The 26511-nt window shown below is 36.8% G+C and overlaps 2 protein-coding genes across 3 annotated transcripts in view; both read left to right on the top strand.

Moving 5' to 3' along the window:
- srrt (serrate RNA effector molecule homolog (Arabidopsis)) overlaps positions 1–4737 on the top strand; it is a 43818-nt gene extending 39081 nt beyond the window's left edge. For both annotated transcript variants that reach the window (NM_173238.2, XM_068221086.2), the window contains exons 19-20: positions 1071–1170; positions 4433–4737. In NM_173238.2, the coding sequence (NP_775345.2) occupies positions 1071–1170; positions 4433–4508 (176 nt within the window). In that variant the 3' untranslated portion in view covers positions 4509–4737. The remainder of the gene's footprint in view (positions 1–1070; positions 1171–4432) is intronic.
- A 7317-nt stretch (positions 4738–12054) lies between these two features.
- On the top strand, positions 12055–26114 carry asgr1c.2 (asialoglycoprotein receptor 1c, tandem duplicate 2). The gene is made up of 7 exons (XM_068221351.2): positions 12055–13555; positions 14069–14155; positions 18087–18188; positions 19051–19209; positions 21405–21565; positions 22791–22900; positions 22993–26114. Exons 1-7 carry the CDS (start codon positions 13402–13404, stop codon positions 23138–23140), a joined length of 921 nt encoding a protein of 306 aa, XP_068077452.2. The 5' UTR covers positions 12055–13401; the 3' UTR covers positions 23141–26114.
- The last annotated feature ends 397 nt before the right edge of the window (positions 26115–26511 follow it).

The following is a 26511-nucleotide window of genomic DNA, read 5'->3' as shown; positions in this document are numbered from 1 at the left end:
CTAATAAAACGAAAACAGTTTAGACTTGGCTTAACTTTCTTACTTTAGACATTAAAAATTGTATAGTCTTGTTAAGAGTTATGCCAAGATACTTGAATTCATTCACTCCTTTAATACCTTTATTTTTTATCAGCACCTCAAATTTTAACAGATAAATTTATAACAGAAAAGACTCCAAGCTATAGACAGACAATAGCTATGTGTCCATCCAAAAATGCGAATAAACTTTAATCCAGTTTTGCGCATATCGCATAAAAGTTGTGCGAATGAAGCAGCGTTTCCATCCGAGTCAAAGCAAACGAAATCGTCACTTCCTGATTAACTGGCGCCAAATATCAACAGTAAAGACTGCATTTGCTGCAGTAGGAGAAGCTGCATCAATCTCTTCTAAATGAATGCGCCTCAGAAGACAATCCTGACATGCAGTGAGCGCGCAGTGGCGTTTGAAGGTGTCAGACGCGGAGCACAGGCGCTCTTGATAATATAATAACATTAATACTGAAATGGTTAGGCGTTTCATAATGACCAAAACAATATTTCAGATGTTTTATAATGTGCTCAGCCTGACGTTTTGTCCATTCACACACATTTTAAGCATCACATGATCTCTTAACAAAATCACATGACCCTTTTTAATGCGCATGCTGGAGTTTGTGCGGTAAAAGTGTTTCCATCGCAGTTTATGCACATCTTTTCTTATCGAATAAAAAGTTTATCCTACCCAGTTAGGCGCATAAGTTTTCTATGCGCATTTTCAAATTTCATGCGCATCATGGCGTTTCCATCAACTGTTTTTTTTATGCGCATTTGCAAAAATAGGTGGATGGAAACATAGCTAATGGCAGCTTCAAAAAGAAACGATTAATAGTATTAATGCACCTCAGTTTTAAACGATGCAGCCATAAGCTTTTTCTATGTTTATAAAAAAAACATAGAATTTGAACAAATTCACTAAAGAACATTGTTTCTTTAATGAATTTGAAAACTATTTATAATTTCCCAGCTTTGATTGCTACCATTTAAAAATACTAGATTATGCCGTACTCACACGTTTCTCCAATTGATAACAGGTGGTCCTCCGTATCCCCCTAACCAGTATGGTGGAGGCAGAGGCAACTATGATAACTTCCGTGGACAGGGCGGATATCCTGGAAAACCCAGAAACAGCCGGTAAGTTGGATTGGAATAGAATATTGGTTGTCATTGTACAAAATGTAAGTGCAAACCTCAAGTGTACAAATATTGCAATGTTAAAAAATACAAAAGAAAATCTAAAATGAATACAACTGAAACAAAAACACAAAGGCCTGGCTGTTCACACCATTTCAAGTATATTCTGCATGAGTGAAGTACTTATTATCAATGAATAGGGGTAACAGTTGCGTAGTTTATTGCACTTTAGTGTTTCTATTGTTAGAATTGTTCTGTACTGCCAGTGCCAATAAGCCTAAACTAACAACCTTTTTAGTACAGCACAGAATTAAATTTATGACAAATTGTATAGCACAGAATAAAAAAGGCATGCAACAAAACTAATGACCATTCTAACAGTGACCATAAGTGTGTTAATTATACATGTATAGTTTGAAAAACATCATTAATAATAATAAAAATTTAACATCAGTTCCTCCCAAACTGCATTAACAAGACTATCAAAACATAATTTTCCAATGTCGAAAACTTATGCCTATTAAAATACATATAACAATATTTTGTTTTTATAGCTTTTCATTGGTTTATAGATGCTTATTTTCAGATTTTGTTTGATCTTGTTCTGGTAAAGCATTTGCTGACAATTTTTTGACTGTTTTCTCTCTTAACCTCCTAGGGCTTGAGTGGCCACATATGTGGACGGCACATTTTTAGCTCTTAAGTGGCTTTTTAAAATAAATTGAATATTTTGTCTTTTGTTACAGACATAATGTCATCCTGCAACTGTCTTGCAGCATATGAAATGTCCAAAACCTTATATTTAAAGGGGAAATGAAGCACTCAGTCAAGTTTACCTTATTTTGTACATTGGATTCCACTTTAATGAAAATATATTAAATAAACTCTAATTATGTAACCATTTAGCAGAAAACGGCATGTTTTACTGTAGATTTTAGACCTAGGGCGCAGCCATCTTGGAATGTCGCTGTGTCTGACGTCAAGTTGAAGCCTGGTTTATGCTTCTGCGTCAAGTGACCGGCGTAACCCACGGCGCATGCAACGCGCATAGCTGTGCATTTATACTTCTGCGCGCTGTTTCTGTTGGTCTACATTAACACTTCCAGAACGCTATTTGGCAGTGAGGTGTAAATGCTTCTCTGTGTCGAGTTTCTTCACTGCTGTTTTGCTTTTCCTGAACACTTCCGGGATGTACAAGTGGCTCAAACTCGCTCATTTTGAGGCAGGAACCGGCGGACGTGCAACAACTTTAACTATGAGGTAAACACAAAACAAAACTTTCCATCTGGAGCTCCTTCACGGGACTCCACACTTGTAAACAATCGCTCCAACGTGGTTGCGCCATTCGTGCGGCTCTCGGTCCCGCCCAGACTCGTCAGCGCTACCAAGCCGACCAATCACAGAGCTTGCGCTACGTGTCGTTGCGACGTGTAGTTAAATTTTTTTGAGAGGTGCACGTCAGCGACGGCGTAGGGCTATGCGTCAACCCCGTAGCATATGCGTGCGTTTGATGCAGAAGTATAAATCAGCCTTTAGTTTCCACCGCTGAACAGAAACAATGGCAGTAGAGGAGAACGTAAAGCCTAATTTAACCCAATGCATGAATAATCGGGAATTAAAAGAGGAAAAAAGAATATATATATATACACTTTTATATTAGAAACACATCTGATGCTTGTATTTGCAGCAGCTCCGCCTCCACAAATTCACGCATTGGGTTAAATTAGGCTTTACAGTCTCCTTTATTTCCACTGTATCTGTTCAGCTGAGAAACGAAACCAACCCGCTGATGTCAAACACAGCGACATTCCAAGATGGTGGCGCGCTTGGTCTAAAATCTACAGTAAAACATGCTGTTTTCTGCTTAATTGTTGCATTAAGAGTTTAATGTTTTCATTAAAGTGGAATCCAACGTACTAAGGTAAACTTGACTGAGTGCATCATTTCCCCTTTAACTGTCTAAAATGGGAAAAATGTTGTTTTTACTCTGACAGTCAAAGCAAGTTCAAAGAAATAAATTCTATGTTAAATATGCATTACAAAGAAAATCAGGAAAAAGGTGTTTTATGTAAATTTGGAGCACGAGTCCACATATATGGACATCATTTTTCTCTAAAAGTACATCATATCAAAAGATGATGCTTAGATTTGTATTCTAATTAGGCTCCAATAAGCCCAAATAGCAAAAAGAAATAAAAAATGCATGTAAAAAAACTTGGTTAAACCATTTCGACTGATGTCTACCAGAATGTTTTAAATCATGCGGCAAGCATTTTAAAAATAGCTTGAAAGGGCAAAAAAAGTTAAATATGGCTTAAATTACATTTTGAGACTTTTAACTGATCTTATTAATAACGCAGTGCCACTTTCACACAGCGGAAAAGGTTAATCCAAGAGATAAAGCAGATTTCAAAATGGACACAATCTCCTTTAGAGGATGGTATCGATTGCATTTTTAAGACCTGTGAATTGCAGATTTAAGACTAATTAAGGCCTTTTTTATACTATGGAATTTTAGACTTTAAGAGTCCGTGGACGACCCTGGTCCTGTAACTGCAGGTTAAAACAAAGTTTTATAATAATAATAAAGAATTGTTCAGCACTGTAATGCAGAGTCAGTTTTGGGTAAGGCCTTGGATTTATGATGCATTATTTTGGTATGTGTTGTAAATGTCTAATGTATAACGTGTTTTTAGGATGTACAGTTGAAGTCAGAATTGTAAGCCCCCATTTGAGTTGTTTTTCTTTAAATATTTCCCGAATGATGTTGAACAGAGCAGAGATTTTCACAGTATGTCTGGTAATATTTGTTCTTCTGGAGAAAGTCTTATTTGTTTTATTTCAGCTAGAATAAAAGCAGTTTTACATTTTTTTAAAGCCATTTTAAGGTCAATATTAGCCCATTTAAGCTATTTTTTTTTACAATACTCCACAGAACAAACCATCCTTATACAATTAACTTGCCTTATTACCCTAACCTGCCTAGTTAACCTAATTAACCTAGTTAAGCCTTTAAATGTCACTTTAAGCTGTATAGAAGTGTCTTTAAAATATCTAGTCAGATATTATTTACTGTCATCATGACAAAGATAAAATAAATCAGTTATTAGAGATGAGTTATTAAAACTATTATGCTTAGAAATGTGCTGACAATCTTCTCTCCGTTAAACAGAAACTGGGGAAGAAAATAAAAAGGGGGGTTAATAATTCTGACATCAAATTTAATTAAATGACTCCATCTCTATTTTCTGTTTCTGTCCAGAGTGATGCGTGGAGATCCTCGCAATATCATCGAGTATCGTGATTTAGACGCACCTGATGATGTGGATTTCTTTTAGAGCTCCAGTTTTAGTCTCTACATTTTAACCTGTTTTTTTTTTACGGTTGTCACAGCATTTTCTCGTTTTTTGCATTCATTCCAGAAGCTGCCCGCCGCCGTCTCCTTTCACATGTATTACAGTAGCAAAGCTTCACTTTGTGTTCAATGTCATTATGTACTTCATGTCATAATGTGAGCGTGTGCTTTATGGCCTTTTTTTCCTCCAATAAAACTTTAATTTGGATGCATTTTCTGAGCATTTTTTCATGTTATTGAACCAATATTAATAAATAATTTATATATATTTATTAATAAATACATTTACACTTTTTTTTAGTCAGCTTTTGCATATTGATAACAATACTGATTGTGTTTTAGAACGTAAACTCAGATTTGCAAATAGGAATAAAACTAAAAATCTGGATGTATTTTTGTGCTATGAAACACTTTTGTTTAAGTCAATGAAGATATATTTTGAAGACTAAAACGAAATCCAATCCACAACTACAACGAAGTCCAGAATTAACTGAACATAATGGATGTAAAGGATCTGTTTGTTTCCTCTATTGGGTCTACATAGTGAAGTTTACTCAAACTAAATTCGAGAGGATTACGTGCTTATGATTGACCACAGCTGGTCCTGTATTAGCTACACATGATTCACCAATCAGATGATTCCTAACTCACTATAAATACCCAGAGTTTCTTACCTTAGTATCTTCATCTTGAAGAATCCCCCCTCCCACCCCTACTCAATCCTTTTTCTGGATTGGGCGACATGGTGGCTCAGTGGTTAGCACTGTTACCTCAAAGCAAGAATGTCACCAGTTTAAGTCCTTTCTAGGCCAGTCGACATTTCTGTGCAAACTTTACATGTTCTCCTTTTGCTCACGTGGGTTTCCCCCATGTTCATTCCACAGTCCAAAGACGCATGATTTAAGTTAACTGGCCATACCAAATTAGCACCATAGACATGCTCTTAGTAAGCTGTATATCTCTCTCTCTCTATAGCTATCTCTATAATTTGTCATCAGCCATAAACAAGTTGGGGGAGTTCTTAAGACCTACCTGAGCTCAAACTCCCCTCTCACCCAGTTAACAGGAAGGAGCCCAGGGCTCGAGGATCTTATAAGCTTAGGGCTCTCTCCCGGGACAGCATGCCAAACACGCTTTATAATCTATCATCAGCTAACTCTTGAAACAGTATTTCACTTCGGACAAACGGGTGTTCGCACTGTGTATGGAACTCTCTTCAAGAGTATTGGTTTGATTGATTTTATTTTGAATAAAAGTAATCGTACACTTAAAAGCAATTCTTCAAACACAAATGCTTTTGATTATAGTCAACAAACATGTGCTTATCCATGCACACTAAAAATAACTTGGTTTTAATCAGGTCATGCTGGTGCGGGATCAAGCACAATCTCATGGCAGTGATATAAATAAATTCAAGCTTATTTGTATAGCATTTCTACAATAATTGTTTTATTAGTAATGTTATGAAATGTATATGTACACACACACACACACTAGGGATGGGAAGATTAATCGATATGTATCGATACGCGGTCATGCGCGTGCACGATGCGAGTGCACCGGTAGAGCAGCAGAGGATGAATGATATTTTGGAAGCAAATCGAGATGCATCGGTTTTTGCGAGATGCATCGGTTTTTCCAAGATACAGCTTATATTTTTAATATAGAATGTATTTTTTATTTATTAACAAGTGTTGTCGACCTGTTTTTGGCTCATAATTTAATCAACCTACATAAAGTAAGCCTTCGCAACGGATTTGCGGATGTGTACACTTACACTACAACTCAGTGTATCAGGTGTGCGGATGAAGCTAGTGGTGCGCCCTCAGAAAGCGCGAGAAGCAAAACAAACATTTTATTCCCCACTGAGTTTTAAATCTAAAGTATGGCAACATTATGGATTTAAGGATGGACGACATGACAGGACAGATGCAATTTGCCAAATGTGCCGCGCATCTGTAAAATACGCGGGCAGTACGACTAATCTGAAATCTCACTTGAAGCGGCGCCACGGTGTTGTTGTGAAAGCATCTTCCAGTGTTCCTACATCCCCGGCTTCATGCTCTGCTTCAACTGTAGCTACCAGCTCCAAAAGTGGTGAGAAAAGCATTGCAAGTCTTTTTTTTTTCCATGCGCAACAGTTCTGCTCGCTCTACGCCAATAACGAATGCTATTGCATTGTTCATCTGCAAAGATATTCAGCCTAGTGTCACGGAGAACGAAGGTTTTAAACACCTCCTCCTGTTTATTTTTATTTATTAATAATAATAATAATATTAATAATAATAATGATACAAATAATGGGTGTCACAGTGGGTAGTTTGACCACCTCACAGCAAGAAGATTGCTGGTTTGTTATATTTTTATTAGCCTGTTGTTTACAGTGACAGTGATGTTTCAAAGCAGCATAACACTGCTAGTTCACCACCTTAAGTTTTAAATATTCAGTGGCACAATGTATCTTTGTAAAACTTGTTTTCATAGTTGAAAAGTTAAATCACAATTCTTGCTGTGCAATGCTAAACCTTTATGTTGAAAGAGTGCAAATATACATATTTATAATATATATTGCACTTATACATTCTGTTTATCTTGAAAATACTTAAATAATATGTGCTATATGTTCTAAAATGGCCCTCTACTGTAAACTGACACTCTGGCTCTGAGAGAAGAGCCAGTTTGTTAAAAAAGTCTTGGTTTTGCTTGGTTTATAAATAATCAAACTCATTCAATGGCACAGCATCCTCTTTCACATCATCTCATAAACTTGATCTAATTAGTGCTGAATTATCGCATTGTATCGTGATATGGGTGTGAATCGTATCGTGTTGCATCGCAATATGTCACAAATGTATCGCTAAAAAATCGGATCGTATTCTTTGTATCGAGATGCGTATCGGATCGCCATTATAGCTTAGATGCCCAACCCTAACACACACATCTGTTGTATCTTGCCCCTGTCAATGCTTGGTGAACATCGTTCGGTTTTATTTGGACAAAAAGCATTTATATATTTATATATTAAGTATTTGAGGTAGTTGGATAAATTCTGTTTGTGGGCTATTAACCAAAATTAAATTGCCTTTTTTTTCAAAATAAAGGTGGGTCAGTGTAATGGCCACTAATCAGTATTTCTAAGTATTAAATGAAAGAAACAGGACAATTAAGACTTGTATGCTCCCCGGAGCATCTTATTTAAAGGATTGTGGGTTGATTTTGATTATTAGTAATTAATCTTTTGCACAGTAACTTCATATTAAATTTAAGTTTTACATGTGCACTAATATTTAGTCTGGAATTTCATTCACCTAATAGTCTTATTGAAAGTTGTTGGGTGGTTTTGTTTATTTGGCCTTATTTGCACAATACCTTAATTTATTCTTAAAACAGTTACAGATCAAGTTTTAGTTGTACTAAATGAATGCTGAATGCTTGATTCTGATACCCCTGGAGGTCATTATTTTCATGCAGCTAAAGTAGTTCCGGCAGGTTTTGAGCGCATTGCAGCTCTATATCACTGCACTGAATGATTTCAGATATTCACAGCTACAACAGTTCAAAAAACAAGAAACTAGCCCTACACACAAGTCAAATATCTAAAATACAACATATGAACAGTGTTTCTAGCAGTAGGAACTATAATATTAGTGGAATGATTGACTCTGGTCTGTTGAATTATTAGAAAAGAATACACATCCAAATGGTAAATGTGAAGTTGAATACACATCCAAACGTCAGTGATGTTGTGCATTCGTTTTCTAATAACTGAACGACACATTATCATTTATTCCATGACTCTCACTTCCTTAATTGGGTATATATTTAAATGTAAAAAGTGAAGCTCAGCAACACTGCAGTATTTTGTTCACTCAGCAAAATAATTGTAGATCCTATTTCACTGGAAACACTGTTCTAAAGGATGAAAGGGAATTTCCATACATATTTAAGACGCACTGTGTCTAAAAACACTATATTATTATGAGCATGTATTCTACTTTCTTCTACACTTAAATAACTATTTTTATATTCATCATTCATATATTAGCTGTATATTATTAATTCATTTTATAAGCTTTTAGTCTGCTTCTTAACCCTAGAGCGGGTCAGGAAAAAAACAGGTTGCTTAGTGTCACATTTACAGATTGATTATAAGAAAATATGAAGTTTTATATGATAAATTATGGGTGACACGGTGGCGGGTGGGTGGCGTCGTCGCATCACAGCAAGAAGGTCGCTGGTTCGAGTTCTGGCTGGGCCAGTTATTGTTTCTGTGTGGAGTTTGCATGTTGGCGTGGGTTTCCTCCGGGTTCTCTGGTTTCCCCCACAGTCCAAACACACGCGCTATAGGTGAAATGGGTAGGCTAAATTGGCCGTACTGTGTGTGTGTGTGTGAATGAGTGTGTATGGGTATTGTGGCTGGAAGGGGATCGGCAGTGTAAAACATATAAAGGATAAGTTGGTGCTTTAAATATTAATTTTTACAGTCACTTCTCAACTTTGCATTTGGATAATTTGTGCTGTTTTATACATTTACTATAAACTGACACACAACTACGCCACAATTTGGTTTGTAAAATGTAATGTTTATTAAAAAATCACTTAAATTCTCTGGAAATTGGTTTATATTTTAGGAATAAAATACTGTTGTTTATCCTATCACACTATTCGTGTACTAAGTGGAGGCATAAAAAAGAATCACAACAACTGAAATCCAAGCAAAATGTTTACTTAATAAACAGCAAAGGGGAAATGCTCTCACTCAGTACAGATGGGGTTTTTCTTAACCCTTTGATGCACAAGCTATAAAATAGTTTAGACCAGGCGTGACCAACCCTGTTTCTGGAGAGCCACCTTCCTGCGAATTTCAGTCACAACCCATATCAAACACACCTGCCTGTAATTATCAAGTGCTGTTCAGGTCCTAATTAATTAGTTCAGCTGTGTTTGATCAGGGTTGGAGCTGAACTTTGCATGAAGGTCGATCTCCAGGAACAGGGTTGAGCACCCCTGCTTTAGACCCATGTAGTACATCAAAGGGTTAATCATCCACACTGTAACCTGTGAGCATTCAGCTGAACTAACTTTTAAATACAAAAAAAAATAATAAAAAATAAATTTTTAAACACAGACTTTTAAATGTTTCCAGCCTGACCAGCTAAGACCAGGCTGGAAATAGCTGGAAACCAGCCTGAAAATGGCCAAAACCCCTCTAAAACCAGCCTGGTTGACCAGCTAAAACCAGCCAACCAGCCTAGGCTGGTTTAAGCTGGATTTTTCAGCAGGGGAATAATTGGAAATCCTACAACCGCAAAAATCAATCCCTTGGGAACAACTGTGGAGGCAACCAAAGTTTAAAGTGTTCTCTGAACTCCTCTCAACCTGTGGACTTCTACATACTGATTGTTTGCCGCCGAACCCCATCTTAGCTCATTAACATGAAGTTGACTCGAATTCAACTATCCCCAACGCCCACACTGGCGAAGAGGTGTCACGCTGCTCCTCGCCGCCGGCTCCCATTGAAAATGAATTACTTCCAGCTACTTTGATGCTCTCGCCGTGTGAACGTACAGTCAGACCTCTTTCTTGACTTCACACAAAAACAGCAACGCGTGCGGCATGACATCACTTTGTTGCAGAGATGCTATTGGTTAAATGCCAGCAAAGTAGAACACGGAAGCAGCTGGAAGCGAAAAGCGCGAGTATGTCTGCAGTCTGGAAGTATTATAAAGTTGATGACGACAGCATTGCCATAGCAAACTGTGAGATCTGTAAATTTGGGATTGCAAGAGGTGGAAAGGAAAAGGCTACATTTAAAACAACAAACCTGATAAGGCACCTCAAAAACAAACACCCGACACAATACCGCGAGTTTACCCTGGCAACCCAACAAAAGACAAGTCAGCTCATGCTGAAGAAGAGTTTGAAGAGGGGAGTAAAAATGCCCCATGACAACACGAAGGCACAGGACATCACAGCCAAGATGATCACAATGAGTGACCTGCCATTCGCCTTTGTGGAAAATCCTGGATTTCTTATGGTAATGGGGCACGTATAACCTTGTTTTGATTTTTTTTTTAATGTATTATAGAAGTATCTGATCAGGTTTTGGTATCGGTAGATGCTCAAAATCAGATGACTCAGGCACGAGGGCAAAAAACCTGATCGGGACATCCTTACTAATAACTAATACACCGGCTGTACAAGGTGGGCCATTTATATAGATACACCCTAATAAAATGGGAATGGTTGGTGATATTAATGTCCTGTTTGTGGCACATTAGTATATGTGAGGGGCAAGCTTTTCAATATGGGTGGTGACCATGGTGGCCATTATGAAGTCGGCCATCTTGAATCTAACTTTTGTTTTTTTCAATAGGAAGAGGGTCATGTGACACGTCAAACTTATTGGGAATTTCTCAAGAAAAACAATGGTGTGCTTGGTTTTAAAGGGCACATAGTTTACCCCTTTTTAAAAATGTAATATTAATATTATGGTTGTTCTGAGTGTGCCAGTTTAGGTTCAGTTTAACACACAGTTCAGTTGTTTTTATTATAATGTGTGTAACAGTGTCATGTTGTGGGCGTGTACACAGCTCGCTGTTTTAGGTGTGTGTTGCTTCACATGAAAATTAGTTTTGGCTTCCCGCCCAACGTAACAAGGGGGCGGAGCCAAGAGCTCCCACGCTCTGTGTTTACAACAGACAGGCAGACAGAGAGAAGCTAAGCTACATGACAGGATCAGAATTCAACTGTACATGTACGACTTGGATACAGACCAAGCAGAGACTACAAAATCATTTGTGTCTCTGTATAGTGTGTGCTAGTTTCAACTGTGTGCTAGTTTCAAGTGCCGAGCTTGTACACCGAGACTAATAACCACGCACACTGAATTAACTTTGACTGAGGCATCGGATGTGCAGCTCGAAGCCGCGACACAGCACACCAGACACTCTCTGTGGCACGGCAGAAACATGAAGGGTTGTGCCATGCATTCCAGAACTCCAAACACAGGCTTCCACCAGGGCAAACACAACGGCGCCCAGCCGCCGACCTGAAGTGCCGTCGCGTGCATCCGGACAGAAACCCACGGCCAAAACTCCAAAATGCACGGAAATACACATGCAAACCTACCTAAAGGTACAAACAATAATCCCGATTAGACCGATCATGTGGAGAATATTGATCTTATGTTGAGCCCAATGAGCCTTACATTGAAAAAATAGAGCAAGAGTGTTCCTTTAGTGACATCGCTTTGACTCACACGCTGAAAATTGCGGGTGTGAAACAAGAAACTCAGGATATGATCGTGACGCAAGGCTGTCAATCAATATCAATATGCGGTCGGTCTGAAAACTGCTTCAATTGGTCCACCGTTTTTATGTTGTTAAACTGAAAAAAAAAAAAAAAGCCTGTGTGTGTTTATATCACCCCAATGTGACGGTCTATACACTATAGAGATGCGCGGATGGCGGTTACAGCCGCGGAATCAGGGCGGATGACGTGACGAAAAATAATATTTTAGTTAAATTCGGGCGGGTGGTGGGCGGTTGTACTGTTTTGTACACATAGCTGGCGCACCAACGAAAAAGCCTAGGACTGACTTCACAGAATGAGAGAAGGAGTCGGATACACTAATTCTGGATGAAGTACAGAAGTCTTCCTCTACAAAATTAAGAATAGACGGATCAGCAGAGGAAAATCTACTTTCCTTTTGGGAGAAACAAGGCCAGTCATTCCCACGTCTACAGCACCTTGCCAAGAGAATTCTATGCATTCGAGCAACAAGTGCTGCGAGCGAGCGCTCCTTCAGTGCAGCAGGGCGCATTAGAGGCCAGGCGCTCTCGTCTGAATGTTGAAATGATGTGTCAATGCATTTTCTATTAGGCTACTATAATAAAAAAAATTGTACAGTACAGTGCGTTTCATTTAAGCTATTTATTTATTTATTTTTGTCCCTGTGCACCGATTGAAGACGGAGTTCACTGCTGATATTCTGAGAGCTTTATAGGGTGCTTCTCATTTCTTATTTGTGTATCCTCGTTTCCTTCCCTTGCTTTCTTTCCTCGTCTTTCCACCCCTACAGGATGCGAGGGAAGGACGCAAAAAAAAAAAACACTCAAGGACCGAGGAATCGAATCAAGTGAAAAGACACGTCCTCGTATTGTTTAGCGTCACTTCAAAGCGTCAGTTAATGCTGGATTTGACTTGCACGTTTGGATTAACTGCATGTCATTAAAGTCATTTTCTAATAATCAATAAAGAAACATTCATTTAATAATAAAAAGGAATAAGCCATTCAAATAAAGAGCTCAGTCAGCAGATGGCGGGCGGGTGCGGTTTTAAAAATTGGTCAAAAATGTTAGTGCGGCTGGATGGCGGACGGATGATGAGTTTTGTGATGCGGTTGCGGATGAAATAATAGCCCATCCACGCATCTCTAATACACTATACTTACACACATGTCAGTCCAAACAGCTTGAAAAGTAGATTTTTCACCATAGGTGCCCTTTAATGCAACTTTATTCTTTCATGAGTTATTAACAAGTTTCTAACCACTTTTAAAACGTGAAACCAGTGGATATTTCAAAATATAATAGGCACATTTTGAGAAGGAAAATAACTTGCAATTTATTACAAACCTTTGTTTGTTTAATAATCAACAAAATATTGACTGTCATTGTACCTGTCTTTAATAAAATGTACTTGCAACAAAAAAATATTTATAGCAATAAATTTCAATTTGAATCACTTCTCTTCTTTTTTCTAAGTAAGAGAATCCCTAGAATCTTCCCACCCAGGATCCACTATAGTTACATCAGTTCCTCACAAGGATGTGGAAGTGAATTCATATAAAGGAACATGATTTTAGAAGTTATATGAGAAGGGGGTGGTCTTTATTTTTTAATTTTAAGAATCAACCTCTGATTTTGGTCCCGCTTTTTTTGCTATCTCAGAACATGGAAATGCATAGCTCAGAAGAATACATGAAAATGGAGGTGGAGTGTGAAACAAAGCAATCTTTGTGCAAAGGTTTGGAAAATTCACATCGCATACATATTTTATACAAAACGAAAGTGATAAAAAGATGGAGAGACTAACCAACTGTTTAAACAGTAGATAAAGTAATACAGTTTTAAATCGTATGTAAATTCGAGAACATTTTGATAGGTCTTGCAATTACATTATTTTAATGTCTTGACAAACACTATTTTTTTACTAATAATTATGAATAAAATTATGAATGGATTATGTGTAAAAGTGCTAATGATGGTTTTAAATGTTTTGTTCTGTTTGTACTTTTCAATTCAATTCAATTCAGCTTTATTTGTATAGCGCTTTTACAATGTAGATTGTGTCAAAGCAGCTTCACATAACTGGTCATAGTAACTGGAACAGTGTGGTGCTGACTTGAACAAACAATATTAAACACCTGTGATACAAATATTTCTAAATGTTTGGACAAATGTGACTCTACAAAATGACATTTCAACATTGTTTCATGGCATCAAAAATATTAATTATGGCTGTTTTTGTTTTCTGCAGGTCGTCCGTGTAGCAAACAAACTGGAATCTTAGTGCTTCTAGGAACTGTGGGCATGATTATTTTCTTGGTGTTGATTTCTATCATCGGTAAGTCGATTAACTTTCCGTATTTTGTGATTTCCAACTTTTTCAGATATGAATTGTGTTATGGAATCTTGATTTCTGTTCTGTCAACTTTTTGTCATTGAAAATTCAACTTAGCAGTTTAACAAAGTGACTTCTATTTACATTTTATAACTTGAAACAATATATTATTTATAAATAAATGAAGTCCATAAAAATCACTTCAAACTAGGGCTGCACAATTAATCGAAAAACGATCGCAATCTCGATTCGACCCTACACACAATTAATTCAGCTTTTCTGTGATTCAGCCTATTATATTTTCAAGGTCAGGAGAGGCGGTCAACATGGACACCTCCAAATGGTGTTAAAAGTGTCACATACTGTATTTATAAGTTATAATTCTCCCAAAAATGCCATTTCTTTCGCGCCCGCAAAATCACATGTGAGCTGACCGCCAGCTGTTTGTTTACAACAAAGAGGACGCGCGTGGCCGCCAATGATGCCTACTTTAGTGAACAGAACCTGCATATGCTGTGAATAACAGGTGATAAAGTAGTAAATAACGTTTAGTTTGTTGCACAGAGCGATCGATTGGAAGCCGCGCAGGAAGTATGATTTGCATGTGTGTGTTTTCCCATAAGCCGCACTTGAAAGTAAAACCTGTGCGCACGTCATTTAAATGATCATATCGCATTTTACAGTTATGATTAAAACAAGCATTTGATATGTTTTTTTTTCTTTTATAATGTACAAAGTGCATGAGAATAAATGTTTAACAGTGTCAGTATAACTACTCTAGCCTGTATAATGTTGAATATAATGCAAGAAGGAATCTGATAATGACTAATGTCTGATTTTACCAGTGAATGAATGGTCTAATAATGTTGTCAGATTGCAAGCACACGTCTCAATCATAATAATTCAACTTTATAGTTATTAATAGTTGTATTCTGATGTCATTACTTTACTGTGAGTTCACAAACAGGACATATTTAAAGTCTGTTCAAGTCCACCATTCCAGGGTCCTCATGTATCAACGCTGCGTACGCACAAAAACTTTGCGTATGCCAGATTTCACGCTCACGTTTGGATTTACAAACGATGAAGTGAACGTGAGAATGTGCGTTGGTCAACGCCAACTTCAGGCCTGGCGTACGTGCATTGCTTGTGTGTGTTTGTTTTATTTCCATTGGCAACTCCTAGAGGAAATTGTGTTAAATTGCACACTACAATGGGACGGGATCATTAGCATGTCTAGCAGGTATATAAGGTTTCTGTACCATGCAGTTGACCAGCCAAACATTAAAGCTCAATTTGCATGGATCGCCGGTTTTCCCAATGTAATCGGAGCGATCTACTGCACGCACATTGCTATAAAGACACTATCTGAAGATGAATTTGCATACGTGAATTAGAAACATTTCCGTTCAATAAATGTGCAAATAAAATGTGATGCTCAAAAGCGCTTAACATAATACACACACTTATGAATGATTCCTACTTGTGATGAAGAGTAGGCAAAATCTGAAATGTAATGGGGAAAAAAAAAGTTCATCAGACGCTGGATTCGAACCGAGTTCATGATCTGATGATCGCGTCAAAACATGTTGCCATGCGCTTTACAAGCTAGGCCACTCACGCTGCTGATTGCTGCTCTCTTTACTTATGCCATCTCTGTCAATCAAAAAGGTGTTGGGCGTGAATCATTCAAATAGCTTTTTCCAACGAGGTGTGCTATTTGAACTTAGCCTAAATAGACGCTACAAAACCTTACACCTTTACATCGGACAATTTCTTTTTTATTTCGCTCACAGTGCGATGTTCAGACCCAACTGCGTTACAGGGGAGGAGGCAGGGAGGGGTTTTGCGCTCGTGCACTCAGTTTCATGCTAATTCGGATGTACAAAGTGAATATATGTGGGATTCTGCGTACGCAGTGTTTCATACATCTGAATTTTTTTATGCGTATGCAAATTTACAGCTATGGTTTAGTATCAATTTAACGCAAGTCTTCGTACATGAGGCCCCTGATCTGTACAAAATTTAGTTTTTTTAACCAACAGTAGACCTACACACAGGCCATATATTTTATTTTTGTTGTTTTACCAAATGTTTGAGAATTAACAATAGTTATAGCCTACTTATATTAACCTTTATTTTACATCTACAGAATTGTAAGAAAATCATGATTTGATTTTAAGTAAAAAAAATGATGATTCTCATTTTAGACAGAATCGTGCAGCCCTACTTAAAACTATTAAAATGCTAATAAAGTCACTTTTTCCAAACTTTTAAACATTAAATTGATGAATTGTAACAATTGTAAATTGTAAGTTGTTGAAAGAGAGATCAGGATCCCATAATGCAATTCAAAAGCCTAAATGAATGAAAACAATTTATCATAATCACAAAACATGGAAAACTTAATTAACAGATATATTTTACAGTGCAAAAGTCTTTAATAATGCTTTGAGTGCCCAGAAAGGTCTATTTAAATGTAATGAATTATAATTATTATTTTCAATGTCAAATTTAGGTACAATTTACAGAATGTATTAAGGAAACCTATATATTAACTGCTTCAGAATTTAGTTCACCTAAGACTAAATAGTCCTGTGGTGTGACAAATTAATTTGTAAACTATAAAAAAAAAAACACAATATTTAATAAAATGTATTTATAGTATAGTTTATGATTTTTAGAAAATGTAAGATTTTTTTATGTTTTTGAAAGTCTCCTCTGCTCATTAAGTTTAAATTCAGTGGAAATTACAGTAAAAACAGTAATACTGTGAAATACTTTTACAATTTGAAGCAACTGTTTAAAAAATTATTTGGCTATTTAAATATATTTTAAAAAATGTATGTATTCCGGTTGAAAATTGAATGTTCAGCATCAATTTTCTAGTCTTCAGTGTCACAGATTTTTTTTAAATCATGCTAACATGACGATTTGATGTGAAAGATATATCTGATTATTAGCTGTGTCAAAAAAACAATCTGTTTCGTTACATAACATATTGTTAAAATAATATTTAAAAATTTAATTTGGACTTCATTTCAGCTTGTGAAAGGTACAGTTTTTCTAATGTTGTTATTGTTATACAGCAATATCTGTATTTTTGGTCTCACAATCAGAACAGGACTAAAACATTTACATTTTTATTTTGCATATTGTAAATTTACAAACACCTATGGACTTTGCACATCTGCGCATTCATGTCCTTTGCACACTCCTTGGACACTTGTGGACATTTATGCACAATTGTACACACTCTGGTCATACATTGTGTAGTTCTGGGTGAGATTTTAAAATACACTCACTTTGAAAACAGTTATATAATATTTCACAGTATTGCAGTTTTTTTTTTTTTTTGTACTTTGGTTCAAATAAATGCAGCACTGGTGATTGAAAGACAATTTGAATATGGTTTTGTTTCACAAAATAGTATTGTATTATACTATTGTATGTGACTTGAAGGCGCAGTAGGTAGTGTTGTCGCCTCACAGCAAGACGGTCAATGGTTCGAGCCCAGGCTGGGTAAGTTGGCGTTTTAGTGTGGAGATTGCATGTTCTCCCTGAGTTTGCATGGGTTTCCTCCGGGTGCTCGGTTTCCACCATAGTCCAAACACATATGGTAGGTGAATTGGGTAAGATAAAACTGTCCATAGTGTAAGTGTATAGATGTTTCCCAGGGATGGGTTGCAGCTGGAAGGGCATCCGCTGCGTGAAACAGATGCAGGATAAGTTGGTGGTTCATTCCGCTGTGGGGACCCCAGATTAATAAAGGGACTAAGTCGAAAAGAAAATGAATGAATGGATACTATTTAGTCGATGCTACATACTGCACCTTTCAAGTTATTATTTAGATTCTTAGTGTACTACTAGAATGACTAGAACAAGTTTTCAATATATCATTGTGGTTAACTATGATTTCTCATCCTTCAAAAAGTCCAAGCAAAGAAACTGTCTGACATTGAGACCCTGATGACCGATCTTAGTTCATCGCTAGATTCACTCACATCCAAACATGAGGAAAACCAACAAAAGCTGGGTGAGCGCAAAACTGAAAATCCCATTTTCATTTACTCACGCTTCACTCAACGCAAACCTGTTAGAATTTCTTTCTTCTGTTGAAAAAAATGATTGATGGAAACGCCAAGATGCGCATCAATTATGAAAATGCGCATAAAAAACGTATGCGCATAACTGAGTAGGATAAACTTTTTATTCAATAAGAAATTATTTGTATGAACTACGATGGAAACACTTTTACCGGACAAATTTCAGTATGCGCATTAAAAAAAGATCATGCGATTTACTTATTTGAGATCATGTGGTGATAAAAATGTGTGTGAATGGAAAAACCAGCAGCCTGAGCACATTGTTAAACGAATTGTTGTTTTGGTCATTCTAAAACACAGTTTAATCATTTCAGTATTAGTGTTAATATATTATCAACTACCTCCAGAATCAAGATCGTCTGACGCCTTCAAACACCACCGTTCATTGTGTGTCTGCATTGTCCTCCGAGGTAAAAGTAATTTATTAAATGAAGAAAAGATTCACGCAGCTCCTTATATTGCAATAAATTCCGTTTTTACTTTTGATATTTGGCGCCAGTTAATCAGGAAGTGACCATTTTGTTCGCTTTGACTCGTTGGATGGAAACGCTGCTTTATTTGCATATCTTTTAGGAGATATTCCAGTTTTGCGTATGAAGTTAATTCGCATTTTTAGACGGAAACATCGCTATTTGTAACAGTCTTTCAGCTTTTTTTCAAAATATCATCCTTTGTGTTCAACAGTAGAAAGAAATCCATAAAGGTTTGGAATCATTGAGGAAGACTAAGTAGTGAGTAAATTTTCATTTTTGGGTGAACTATTTGGTTTTGAATCTGTATTTTTTCCAACAGAGCGTCAACAGAATGTGTCGTACATTCAAGTGAAGAAACAGATGGACACTGTAAGAGCTTCAGTATCATCAATTATGTCTAAACTGAAAGCAGATAGTGTGAGGACATCTTTTATGTTTCGACACCCTTTGGAACGATTTTTGATTGAACATAGCTCGGGTAAGACAGCAAACAAAAATTATAGTAATTAAACTACAATAATGATTTTGTTAAATGTTAAGGATTATTTATTGAATAATTATTTAAGAATGTGCTTTTGTAGTAAAGGTAGTGATGCTGATATATTGTTTTTTAACCTTTTTGGATTTCGAAATGTAGACCTCACTGGAGGATCTAAAGAATTTAATGTTGGAAATGCGATCAATGTTTTTATTGTTTTGGTTATGTTGGTGGCTGTTTTTGCCCCATTGACTTCCATTATAATCACATTTCTTAATTGCAAGGCCATGACAGCATATAAACAATGTTCTGTGTTGGAAACAGGTACAATTTGACATTTTTGACAAGTTTGCAGGAGTAATCCTTTAGATAGGCCTGTGCAAAAACATTTCTGTCATTTATATGAAGTTCAGTGGAGTAAAACGGCAGATTATAGTGTGTGTGGAGAAATAAACTTACTGTGTTTACTTGGTTCTGAGAGCTGTTACGTCCCGACCAGTCTAAGGTTAATGGGAAGAATAACAAAAGTATAAATAAATAAATGAATAAATTAAACTTAAATACTCAATTTAGGGTTTTCCCCTTCTCCTGTTCCAACTCACAATGATCACAACAAGTTTATCAAGAAATAACAAGGTTTATTTTTTTCTTAAACAACAAAAGATATTAGAAGCATCTCTTTGGAAGGGAATCCAGGCCAAAATGACAAACAAAAAGACCGCTAACTTGCGGGGAAATAATTCTAACTTACCTGCTCAAATAAAAAGTATCCCAAATAAAATTACGACAAACTTCCCTTTCTCCCTCGCTGCCACAAACCAGGAGAAAACGTTTTTAAATTAAATGGCGATTCTCAACCCACAGCTTCTTTTAAAAAGCAAAATAATATAGTTTTCATAAGTGAAAAGCACACAGGCTCAGAACTAACGGCGAGCAGTTTAGAAAAGTAATAAATTGTCAGCTAACGAAGCCAGTCTATCACACCACTGATTCAACAAACAATCTGGGGCAGGAGATAGGAGACGCTCGGAACAACAGCGGCGGCAACAACGACGGAGATTTGCGACCTGCACCGAGCAGAAAGATCCGTCCTTTGTTCCTGTCCTCCAGCTAATATACGCTCCCACTCGCAACATAGCTGGACCGCAATCAAGCGCAGCTCTAGAGGGAGAGAGCGAGAGAGACCTGTGCATACTCCACAGTGCGCAACACAACATCAGCTCCAGATGCTTAAACAAAACAAAAATCTGTATATATTTAATTATATATATATATACATATATATATATATATATATATATATATATATATATATATATATATATATATATATATATATATATATATTAGCGCTGTCAAAATTAAAGCGTTAACGCATGCGATTAATTTTAAATAAATAACGCGTTAAAAAAAATTAATTAAAAATTTTTTTTTTACTTCCGGTTGTGGTGGACGTGTGTTTAACATGCAATAAATGTGGATAAGACCAAGGAAGCACTTTTTAAAGGCAAGTTTCAGTATAAAACAATTAGTCGCATCACCAGGCTCTCCAGAGTTTCATGCAATTTCGGGTGTTTAATTTTTAACTTTCGACTTCTGTTGTAATTATATATATATATATATATATATATATAAAATATATGAACAAAGAATTATTCTGTTTTGTAACATAACAGCGCTGAGATGATTAATTATTAATTTCTCAAACATATCAAGGTAAATGTGCAATGGTCTCTCTTACACTCTCTCTCTCTCTCTCTCACACACACACACACACACACTATACTTTATATAAAAGTATAAGAATGTATATATTTTTGCACTGAATCTCTTATCACCAGGTAAAACAAGCAACAATCAAGAACGCATGATTATATGCTCTTATGGCTTTGCAATCAATAAATGTGATTATAAATGGAAGTCAGTGGGGCAAAAACAGCCACCAACATAACCAAAGGGTAGTACTCAGTGTATTGTTGACTTTTTAAAAAAAATTCCAAAGCATTTTCCCAAATTATGTGTCAAAACAAGATTTGTCAGCAAAGATCATCCCATTTGCTGAGACTCAAAATCACATCAGCTTGGATGAAAACATCCCCAACAGCACATGAGGGTTAATTCGATTTTTTTTCATCTGACATAAATGCATTGAACAAAAGCATAAAAACATTCTGCATTCTTTCTCTCCTATGCAGAAGAACTTGAATCAGGCTGCAGTGATTCTGCTTGGGTTCCTTTCGGCAACAGCTGTTACCTCTTCTCTCGTGATAAAATGAACTGGACAGAAGCAAAAGATTACTGCGAAGAGAAAGGCGCATGGCTCTTAAAAATTGAAGATGACTCTGAGGATGAGTGGGTGCGTAATGAATGTACATAGACACATGGTTTTCCTTATCACAGGGCTCTAGATTAGAACTGCCCAACATCCAGCAAGATAGATGTTTAAAAATGTTGAGATTATTGACATAAACACAAAAGATTATTGCCACTCACCCGTATAGAGGTGCTGACAAAAAAACACAATAGAAGTCAGACTGACAGCCAGTTCTGTACAACAGGCAATTGTGTTATATTCAAATTCATTCATATATGTTGCGTGTGTGTGTGTGTGTGTGTGTGTGTGTGTGTGTGTGTATACAGTTCTCATCATAATTGAGTACAGCCCATTTTGAAAATAAATATCTGTATCTATTTCTCAGTGAATATAGGTAATGCATTTTGGTGCATTTAAACATTCATTCATTCATTTTCTTTTCGGCTTAGTCCCCCATTATTAATTAGGGGTCGCCACAGCGGAATGAACCGTCAACTTATCCAGCATATGTTTTACGCAGCGGATGCCCTTCCAGCTGCAACCCATCTCTGGGAATCATCCATTCACACTCATACACTAAGTGAAGTTTCACAAACTAATTTCGAGGGGAGCACATGATATGATTGACGCAGCTGGTCTCTCATCTACATTCATTAGTTAGCCAATATGATTAATCCAAACTCACAATAAGTAGCCTAGCAAATATCACTTCCTGATCTTCGTTTTCCGAAGAAACCCCCCATCCACCCCTTCTCCCCCTTTCTTCCTTTACCACGGGGAGCTCCCATCTGATCTCGTACTCCCCTTACATGCTCAATTGACTAGGCGGGAGCCCGGGCTCAATTATTTCCGAACTCAGGGCTCTCTCCCGAGACAGCATGCCAACATGGCTAATAGCGTCATGCAATATCTAAGTGTAAACTCTTGAAGGACAATTTAGCCTACCCGATTACCTAACTAAAACTTTCAATTCTTTGTTTCTCTTGATTTTTCCTCTTTTTAAATTTTTTTATTTAATATTTTTCTATAACAAATCAATTTGGCTGTGCTAGTTTTTGAATCGTTATTGTGAGTTATTTTGTTAGACAAGCTCCATTTGGCTTTAGTACTGACTAATCTAATGTATATGTACAAATATACTATTGTACAGCTTCCTATTAAAAATATGAATTTAAAAGAGTTTCGTATGGGGTGTACTTATATGAGCACTGTATATACAGTATGTGCCCATTCTGTCTTTAAGTGAGCCTTTGGTCTCTTTTACTAGCAATTTGTAACTGATTTTGCCAATCCAACTCATTACTGGATCGGCTTAACGGATCAGAACACAGGCCAGTGGAGATGGGCAGATGGAACTAATTACACCATGAACAAAGAGTGAGATGAACACACAAATATACAGAACACTTTTTACTAAGTCTGATTTAAGAGAATTCACATTTATAACCAGACATATTTTATTGTTGCAGACACTGGGGACCTGGACAGCCGGATGAGTGGACTGAGCATAGCTTGGGAGAGGAAGGAGAGGACTGTGCGGAAATTACATATGAATCTCTGCTCAATGACCTGCACTGCTCCTCCAAAATAAAGTTCATTTGTGAAATGAAAACATAGGACTGAGAATGGAAACACTTGAGTGTGGTCAAAACTCTAAATATGGAATTTTAAATAAACAACTTTTGAGTATTGAGAATTTGTAAAAGGACATTTTGTTAAAATTGTTATATTGGTTTAAGCTTGTAAATTTAAATGAATCATTTATCATTTATTATAAATTTATTATTACATTAGCATCTAATAAAGAGCCCCTATTATGGGTTGAAAATGAGCTTCCATATAGTGTGTAACAGCTCTGAGTGAATGACAACATCCAGCGAAGGTTTAAATCTGAAAGTGCATCGTGTTTAAAAGTATTGATTCTTTAGTGAAGTAGTTGACTCATAGTCGGTTCAAATCTTTTGCTTGAACGCGCCGACGTCGATATGGTACATCACCAAATATGTAGTACTGGATCCAGTAAAATGTGAATGTGCATTTCCCTTCAGACACTAGCGGAGTGCAGGGCATCTGATCATAATGTGAAAATGACGATCACTGACAGATGAAAATTCGGCAGAGGGGAATAAAGAGTTAAAGTTCATTTTCACAACACCACAGTGTAGCCAACCCAAGGCTCAACAATAAGGACTGCCTGGTGGTCCAGGGCCAGCTTGAGAGACACTTGGGACAGTAGACCGGATCATTACTGGCCCGATTGGGACAGTTCTGCCTTGTCACTAACATTTAATTTGTCTGTGACTATTTGTCAATTGTGTGCATTTTAAGTTTGTGCTTTTAAGTTTTTAAACACTACCTTCTTTGTGATGTCGTAAACACCATATTGCTTTCCAGTTCCTCTTATTTGATTGACCATGATATTTTTTTCTGTAACCTGGTAAAAACCAGTACAGCGAAGATGCAGCAACATGGCGGCATCATCAAATTATAAGGCTAAAAGAAAATGTCTGTTTCTAACGTGTTGGAAGTAGACATTTACATGTGACTAACACGACAAAATAAAAATGAAGTGATGTTTTGCACAGTTTGCCGCTAGTTTGACAAGTCAGCCACCTTTTTTTTTAAACATTTTCTGTACTGCTCTTTTTGTTTGCATAACACTTTTATTTACAATTTATCTGTCTTGAAATTCTAGATTCACAGACTTTTTTTGACATTATTTAAAATGTGGCAAAAAAATAGCTATTAACTTCCCTTTTTTTGGCCCATAGAAAAAATCTATAGAGTTGAACCCTGCAACCTAGTGCTGTGTTTGTTCCTATAATTTTTCTGATGATTGATACAATAACCTACGCTGCAACGTGGGATTTGCCGTCTGTTTGCTATTAGAAGAAGGAACAGCAGAGATATTATGTATGGGACTTTGTCAGTAACTGTTTTAGTTCATATGGACCAGTTTCTTCTTCCTCCGGATCAGAACATGTAGGTGTCATTAAAATTATTGCCTGGTTCTGTGTAGTTTGCAAAATATGTATTTAATATCGTGTTGTAAGTTGTAATCACCCTGCGTGGCTTGTAATCACTTATCTATTACAGATCAGTGCTTGTACTGTATCTGTCTGGTTAAATCTTTATGGGCTTTATGGGACTGTTCACATATCCTGTTAAGACCACATTAAAAACTCGACGCACGCTTCTTCCTTTAGCGATTTAAGTGCGTTTCTCAAGTTTTAAGTTTTAAGTCAGTTTTCAAAATAGTTTTCATAAAATTCAAAACAATTTTCATAACTTTTGCCACTGTGTGGATTAATACTGAATGTGTGTCATTGTTATTACTTGGGGTTAGGGTTAAGAATAGAGTAATATGCTGGTGCTTAACTGCATTGCTTTAATGCATTCCTGCATTGGGCTCTCACATACTCTCTTGCTGCTACTTCATAGCTGTAACGAAGATGGCCTACCAGACACATCATTATTTTGCTTTTATTCAACAAATGCAACAACTTTGCCCAGGGAAGACTGGATGTCCAGTTGTAATCTGATTCCAAGGTATTTATGACCCAAAGGAATGTGCTACACAGCACTGAGAAGAGACCTTTCCAAGACGTATAAGCTTCTTGCTTAAGACTGATGTTTTAATGTGAACTTTATTCTCTCTTCATGTGTAATCATGTGTTTTGCAAAGTGTCCCTTACTCCTTATTAATATTATGGTTTTAATACTTCTGCATACAATGTTTAACTCTACTGAAGCTAAACAAGGTCATAAACTGTTCATGTTTGGAATTGTTTTAAAGCTAACTTGCTGTACTAATTGATCGCTGACATTTTATGTTAATACGAGTGCAACATATTAACATTTTAAGAGACTTGAACATTTCAGCCTCAGTTTGCATCAAATTTGCCTATGCAAATTTCTCTTTTTTGGACAAAGGGTCATAAACCATGATTCAGGGAGGTTAGTTTCTGATTGGTCAACTTTCCATGGTGGGTGGATATGAACCCTCCCTTTAAAGTTTGTGTTCAAAGCAACGCCCACATTCTTCTCTAAACTCTCTTCTCTTAAACCTCTTCAAATTCAACGACTTAAAAACGAGACCCAAGCAGAGAAACCTCTAAGAAAGCAGGCGGAGACCCAGACGGAAAGGGTTAATCGCACAGCTTGGACATTCACATCTCCGATACCTTCTTTACTTTATTTTCCATCGAGAGTCTAGTTAACTGGCACCTTTGCCGCTTCAACTTGAAACACCGACTCCACCCCACTTTAAACCTCGCGAGGACCAAGACCAACCAGCCAACCACGTGCTCAACCAATGGAGCTTCTTCACATCACACAGACAAACGCAAGTAGCCACTTTCTGCCTACATCTGAACTGGTGTGAACTAAATGCAACCCTAAAGAGACAATAGAAGGGTGAATTTGATTATGTTTGGTTTGCTTAGTTTGCTCTTACAAAATCTGAGGTTATCCCATCATTACATAGAACCTCTTACTTTACCTTCTTTACTCTTCTTCTTTACTCTTTGTGTTAGGTGTTAGTTTCTGTTAGATTAGTCAATAAAGTTGTATAAAGAAAAAAAGTTTTGTATAAAGAAAGGTGCCTGTGTATATTTATTGAATCTAATGTCTTAAAGTTCGATCTTGTTACCCTGCTCAAACTTAAATGGGTTTTTATTTTGATAGCATTAGCCATAATAAACTCGACGGTCCACCTGAACGATCGCTGGACGATTCGTTTGTTCGGATCTAAAGAGTCGATTTGTTTGAAGCCCCGTTCAAATGAATCTTCCTCCCGTTAAGCTAATCCGTTACCTATAATGATGCAGAAGATACGCGAGCACTGTAACCTAAATTATAAATCGCTAGATTATAATGATGAAAAATGCGTGGGAAGATTGACCTTGAGCTAATTTGTTACAGATTATTGGTGTAGATATACGTGTAGTTTTATCTAAATTATAATTTGTTACATAGCCGTGGTGGGC

Source organism: Danio rerio, chromosome 5, assembly GCF_049306965.1.
Source record: "Danio rerio strain Tuebingen ecotype United States chromosome 5, GRCz12tu, whole genome shotgun sequence".
In the NCBI taxonomy this organism is placed as follows: Eukaryota; Metazoa; Chordata; class Actinopteri; order Cypriniformes; family Danionidae; genus Danio; species Danio rerio.
The sequence above is the reverse complement of the archived record's forward strand: the minus strand, read 5'-3'. Positions and strand labels throughout refer to the sequence as shown.

What these genes read in the sequence shown, in the direction of transcription:
- asgr1c.2 (XM_068221351.2), top strand. Translation starts at nt 13,402, where the DNA reads ATGAGAAGGGGGTGGTCTTTATTTTTTAATTTTAAGAATCAACCTCTG. An exon ending in AAAGCAATCTTTGTGCAAAG is followed by an intron (nt 13,556 to 14,068) that starts GTTTGGAAAATT and finishes TGTTTTCTGCAG; the next exon opens with GTCGTCCGTGTAGCAAACAA. An exon ending in ATGACTCTGAGGATGAGTGG is followed by an intron (nt 21,566 to 22,790) that starts GTGCGTAATGAA and finishes CTCTTTTACTAG; the next exon opens with CAATTTGTAACTGATTTTGC.